General features: G+C 35.6%; 1 protein-coding gene across 1 annotated transcript; it reads right to left on the reverse strand.

Moving 5' to 3' along the window:
* Window positions 1–406: 406 nt before the first annotated feature.
* LOC100378171 (snake venom 5'-nucleotidase-like) lies at window positions 407–6,326 on the reverse strand. Its single transcript, XM_002736127.3, has 8 exons — window positions 6,045–6,326; window positions 5,287–5,503; window positions 4,583–4,768; window positions 4,119–4,325; window positions 3,567–3,806; window positions 2,345–2,500; window positions 1,927–2,127; window positions 407–744 (listed from the first exon to the last, which is right to left on the reverse strand). Exons 1-8 carry the CDS (start codon window positions 6,324–6,326, stop codon window positions 545–547), a joined length of 1,689 nt encoding a protein of 562 aa, XP_002736173.2. The 3' UTR covers window positions 407–544.
* Window positions 6,327–7,079: the final 753 nt, after the last annotated feature.

The following is a 7,079-nucleotide window of genomic DNA, read 5'->3' on the forward strand; positions in this document are numbered from 1 at the left end:
TTTGTAGACTCAGGAACTTGTAGAATAAATTGTTTGTAGACTCGGGAACTTGTAGAATAAATAGTTTATAGACTCGGGAACTTGTAGAATAGATAATTCACAGACTCGGGAACTTGTAGAATAAATAGTTTGTAGACTCGGGAACTTGTAGAATAGATAATTCACAGACTCAGGAACTTGTAAGAAACTTGAGATGATGGAGATAAAAACTCTTTAAAGTATTTCTGACTGCTGGAATGATTTTTCCAGTTTAACAATACTATGCTAGAATGTCATAGTAAATATTGTTTGCAACGAGTACAAAATCATATCTTAATATTTCTAATAAAATAATATTCAATAATATAATGCTCAAAACAATCTTCACATTGTCTTTTTAAAATGAAATGATACGTAAAACTGTATATGAATTGAAAAACAAAATAATTAAACACTTTATTTGGACACAAATTTTATACATACATACATCATAACATAAACACTATTGTTTGCGAACTTTTTGCAATGATCGTTCATGTCAGTGAAACACAAGGGAGTGCTACTACTAGTAAAACAGTATATAGCACTGCAATGCACCATGTAACAAAAATAAAACAAAAGTCGGGTCACTACTTAAGTGACCAACAGCGGAAGTGATGTCACATGTCTTGCTATTTTCGTCAAATATTATTCTATTATCATTGCCATTATACATAGGACTCATTGTTGACAAGTAGTTTGACATAATGTCCAGCTCGTTTGCACCTGAAAAGGAAAACGACGTAATAAAGTAATATCAGTTATGCATGTCTACCATAAGACGAATGAGCGTTGCCTGAAAGTAAGTAATCAACCATTAGTATGCTTTATTGAGTGCTGATAAACATGTTATTCAAGTTCGTCTTCATACATAGGTGCAGAAACGTATATCATGTTTTTTTATAAATAGCTAAATGACTGATGTCAATCTAGTATCGTATGGGATCACACACCTGTATTAAACCTTCCATTGAAGCACATGTGCATTGCAAATATAAATGCCGAAAATTAAACATGCCAGGTTTTTGGCGAGAGCTCCTGTGACCCACTAGATCCACTAGTCCAATTGTCAGAGTTGTCAATTTCTGATCAGATGATTAGCCCAACTGTTTGATCAGCCAGTTATAAACACATTAGAACTGAGGGCGCACTTCAATGACCGGAGCACACAAAACAAGAGAATCCGAAAGGGATTCGGATGATGGCCCACCCCATGACGCTCGGCCTTAAGTGATTTGGTACACTGCAGTAACGCGTGATATTGTCAATTGTATAATAATACATCTCGCATGTATGACAATTTTCGATATTTCCATACTTAGAAATACCTTGTATCATGTGCAATATGTCTGTGCTAGAAAGCCGTATACATGTAATGCATAATTTGTGCAGTCTCAACTTATCAGCCAGTGTAGTTCTATGCAAATTGTTCACAAATTGTTTGAAAGCCGTGCATTGAATTTACTCTAAAATTAGTTACCAATACATTTTTGAGACTGATGACTGCTTCAAAAATAAAAATTCCTTTAATTTTACGGAGAAGGCGTTCTACGGAATCTTTAACACGCGCTCACAAATTACATTTTTTTAAAGTTGCTATGGGATATTTTATAATCGCTTATCTTAGGGTGTTTCATGTGGTGTCCTCTACGTATACAACCGGGAACATGCACTTGCCCATGCAGAAAGCAAACTATTCGACGTCTCAACGTTTCCTAGCAATGGTGTATATAGGGAACACTACATTGCCTGCATTTGTGCCAAGAGGATTGGTTAATGCATGCCCAAGAAACAGGAATGCAACAGAAGCTGTCACTGAGTCGTGAGTCGCATTCTTAAACCTTATGGTTTATCAAACAAGCAAGCATTAGCAACACTTTCGGAATGTTTAAAAAAACTTTTATTTACCAATATGATGTGACAACTTGTTATCGACGATCATGCTGTATCCATGTCCCCCAGCTGCCAGGAATGAATTACAGATCAATTTATAAGTTGTATCCATATCCAAAGTAACAAACTGGGGCACGTCACACTCAGAGCATATCACTTCTGCTTTAACGACGCGTTGGTAGGCTGGCATATTCGTGTCAAAGGTCACACGTATACCTGTGTAGATCATGGTATGCTAAGAATAAATGTAACATTATATTGAAAACTGTTTTTCCGACAATCACACCAGTGGCGGTGAAATACTACTTTGATACCGAACTTGTATCATATAATAATATATATGTGTATTAAAAAAGAATCAATCAATCAAACAATAAATCTTATCTCCATGGCAACACAACCACCCAAAAAAATCCATTAAAATACCTCGTACCTCCCATCTGTAAAAATCCAGTTTCGCCACTCACTCCGTCATACAAATGTACAGAATATTCCAAAATATCCATGATGTCAGCACCCTTCAGTTCCAGCAAATCTATTGTGTCCTCGTACGGCAATACATTCATGAGATCACCCAGAGTAATGTTACCTAATGAAGGAATAAACACAGTGCTAAGTATCTAATTTAATATGCTAGGCACAAAAATCTTTAGACAAACGTCCAAGAACGTAAAACAAAACGACTGACGATTACTACATAATCAATTCAGTATGAGAAAAATATATGATGGTATAAATGAAGTGATGTCATGTGTCTCGAAATAAGTGAGCTTGTACTGCTCCACATGTGACACCCGCCCTTGGTTTAAATGTTTAGACGAAAGAAGACAATGTCGTTTTGAAAAGTCTGCAGTCGTACTACAGGCTCAGGCATAGCGAGTTTGAAAATATATAATCCACAGGTATAGGGGGGTGGAATATTGCTGTAATATCCTGTAATAATATGATTTATACCGTTTCTAAAAAAAATTACATCACAATGTTTTTGCACCCACGTTAATAACCCATGTTAATGTTCAACTCTTTGGTAGAACATATTAATTATCCAGTAATAATTCTACCTTTGTATGTTGTTTTGTGTAGTTTGAGTATTGATAAGAATGTTTATTTAATAAATAAATGAATTGTGATTAGCAAGAATTTCATTTTGATGAAATTACTCGAGTCTATGGATTTGACAACATACTTCACTTCTGGCATATTTTTCAAATGAAATTGTGACACCAGTTGACATGTTGAGTTTCTTTGAACTTTCGAAAAGTCTCGTGTGGAATATTTCAATAAAGAGGTATAGTAGTCATAAGCAGTTGGAGTTTGACAACAACAACTGGCCGATTGTATATAGTTGAAAAGTGTATGTGTATATTTTTGAGACAGAATAGCCTTGTTATTGGTAAATTGATAGCCATCAATTCATTTATTCGCAAAAGGCAGACGCATAAATTACCGATGTTCATTTGTCAAAGGCTCTGATCGAATCGAACTGCCTTTAAAAGTCTGTATGTTGGAATACATACATACAAAACAAAAAGTCGTATAGAAAATGTGAGAATAAAATATGTAATTATCCAGCAAAGTAGTTAGACTAGGTTAGCTAACAGATCGTCTATTAGTTTGGGATTAGTGTAAAGAGTGAATAGTGAATACGTATATACCTTCATAGAAAGATTCTTGGATTCCGTCACCATTCCATATGGCCAAGTTTGCATCCTTGACACCCACTTTATGATAGTACCATATAGCCGCATCACACAGCATATTACCCATGTTACATTCCTTGAAGCGACAACTTTCTCCTCTGCCATCAAGAAATACATGAGTCTCACCTATAATCTCAGCCGTGGCAGCATTTAAATCACTTCTCCATTTACCAACTTCGTTTAGTGCATCTGTATCTGTATCAAATATATGTACATATATAAATTAACATATATTTCTAAATGAATATACATACATCAAATAAACCTTTATTGTAATACAATACACCATACTATTGTTTGCACAACGCACTATGTATCTTGTGATCTCGAAATTATTTTGGTTTGCTAGTGCGTCCATGGTCCGACATAAGACATCAACCATCGTCAAATAAATATTTATCACAAGCACTAACAAAACCAATAATGATAACCGAATTGTTAGTATGCGCTATCTATATGGGGATGATCGCGTCTAGCGTTGTTGTTGTCTGAGGGTCAGTGTCTTACCTTCAGCCACCGAGCTATCTAATATTATTGGATTTCCTTCCCAACCAACTAGGTTACCATCATCATCAAACGTTAATTGGAGATGTCCCAAGTATTTACCGTACCTATATGCAGTTACAACAGGAACTATATACGATAGTTCATGTGCCGAATTTACTAATGTTGGATACGGTCCTTCTGCAACGTCTTCTGGTACAGGAGGTTCGCCTGAATTGTATGAGATTGTTATACATATTATAACACCCCATATTCATATTCTGTGTCATGATTGGTTAATACGTGGTCACATGGGGTTATATAGAATAAACTATTTCCAAAGTGATAGAAGTTCAATTTTTTTGCATACTCTACTGAAATCCAGACGAAGACATTCAACGTTTTCTACCTTTGGCAGTCAGGGAATTGGCTGAATTGGTAAAAAGATTAGCATACATATAAAATAAATTAATATGAATATCCTTTACCCGAGTACAGCAAGGTGTGGGAGTGTCCACCAATGACCAAATCCACCCCTCGAACTTTCTCGGCAATTTCCAAATCCTTCGTATACCCAGAATGCCCAAGTGCAACGATTTTAGTTATTCCCTCACTGGTTAGCCGATCTACCTCCGCTTGAATGGCCTCGATTTCGTCAAGAAATATCAAGTCGCCTGAAAGTAAACTGACCTTTACAGGAATTCCCATGTTTTAAACAACTATGAATTGAACGCACTACCGCAGAAATAAACGTTCAAATTAACCATAATAAAAGAAGGATTTCCAATCAAATAAATGAAGACGCATTGTATATTATAACAGTTTTGTTTTTGTTCTTGAAAACACGATGGTAATAATCTATTAAAAAAACATTAGAATCAAACAATTAGACTGGATAAGAACTACCATTATTTCCGGAATAAAATTGTTATTCTTGGTAAGCATAGTTGAAACGTACTGTAAGTGATATTAGTATTCTCAATCTCTCTTATGTAGTTATTTAGCTGTTTCAAATTGCTGGTAATTGGTCCCAGTATTTATGTGGCCGACATGATTAATATTTTATTCTCTATTCCTAGACAATGTACCAATATACTAAAAATATTTATTTTCCTTATCACAAATTGGTCATATTATATTAAATATTCGGATCTAAATGACAAATAATTGTCTCACACGTACAAGACCTTACCTGTCGATGTTGAAATTGGAGTGTCCTGAGTTGTATATCCTATAAATCCGATCTTGTCACCGCCATCTAAATCTAAGACCGCCGACGGACGATATAACATATCAAGTTGTGGTTCGTGAGTGGCATCAATATTGACGGAGATTACTGGAAAAGTCACATTCTCCAGGAATGGAACCAATCCAGATATACCACTGTCAAATTCATGGTTACCAAGCGCCTGGCAATCAAATAATATGTTATGAGTGATATGCATAACGGTTTGTATTGTTTACACATTGGCACTTTAAGCAATTGGGGTTAATGCATTGCATCTGCTGTGACAACGTTACCCATAAACTGTGTTATTTGTCGTAACAAATTCATGTATATTTCTAACAAGAGCAAATGACCGATTCTCCAACCATTCAATGCACGTGCGCAAAACATAAACAAGTACCATATACACCAAATCAACACACGTTTTCTATTTGTTCTTGGCATTTGTAGTGTCACCTTTTTTGTACGCCCCATTGAGCATAGTCTGACATGTAGGTGTTTGGGTTTAAAGCATCGGAATGGGTGAAACTCATGCGACCTTGTCTGGCTACAATAAGCGCAGTCTATAAAGCTAAGTTCAGTTAGAGTTTACCTTTTTAAGCATCCGTGAGGAGTGGATTAGGAGAGGGTACAAGAATTTAAATAATCTTGTAAAATTACAGAGATGGGACTCAAGTGCGAAATAGCATGCATCGTAATTATTATTATTAAATTGTACCTACCATGACGTCATACTGAAGATAATTCATGAAATACCCCGCTGCTTTACCTTGAAATACTATAAACCAGGAGGTCCCCTGATATTGGTCACCGGCGTCGACCAACAGCACATTGGATTTTGTAGATCGTAATTCATCCACCTGTGTGACCAATCTAGCAAACCCGCCATAACACTGATGCAATGTCTCGTCCATTACAGTACACCTGCCTCCATCTTGGTTGGCAGGTTCGAATCGATTGTGGTAATCGTTGATGTGTAGTATCGTGACATTAGTGTCAGACATTATTGTTCGAGAGCCCATCAGCATTATGAGTAGTATTTCCCAAGTCTTCAACATTGTACTCTAGCTATGATAAGAGATGAAAACTTGACGACGAGTACACTGGCGACGTTAAATATGACTTCACACGATATCTTATTATGTGACAAAGGACCTATCCTCTGTTGAGCGGTCTATCAATTGTTAATAACTCAATAGACATGTCACACACAATGATTACACACTGATTGTTGATGCACCGTGACACAGACGACGTGACCTTACTTATTTGTGTTATATCTCGAGTTATTATTTCTAAATCACATGCCTATTTTTATATATTTTTATATTGTACTACTTTGAAATAATTGATTTTCAATAGTGAAAATAAACTGAAAAAAACTAAGTATATAGTGTTCTACAGTGCATGTTTACATGTATTTTATTCAGTTCACGGAAACCAATTTATGGATGCCCTGTTTTAAATGAATAAATTACAGATTATAACAATCTACACCGATTTGATTTAAAGAACGAGCAAATTATCATAGCGAAAATGCAATAATATGCATTTAAAACGTTATGCAAAATCGTTGTGTCGATTTTGCTTCATATTTTGTGCTGACTGGGAAAACACACATACAAAAAAGTGCGTCATAGAGGCGTTGCTGTGACCAATATATCTCACACTGTCAAGTTGTGACCTTGACAATTTTGATTTATTCGTATATGCAGTATTTGTGACAAATGACAAATGTATTATTATTTATCTGATGG

Source organism: Saccoglossus kowalevskii, chromosome 1 (assembly GCF_978046115.1).
Source record: "Saccoglossus kowalevskii chromosome 1, keSacKowa6.1, whole genome shotgun sequence".
Taxonomy (NCBI): Eukaryota; Metazoa; Hemichordata; class Enteropneusta; family Harrimaniidae; genus Saccoglossus; species Saccoglossus kowalevskii.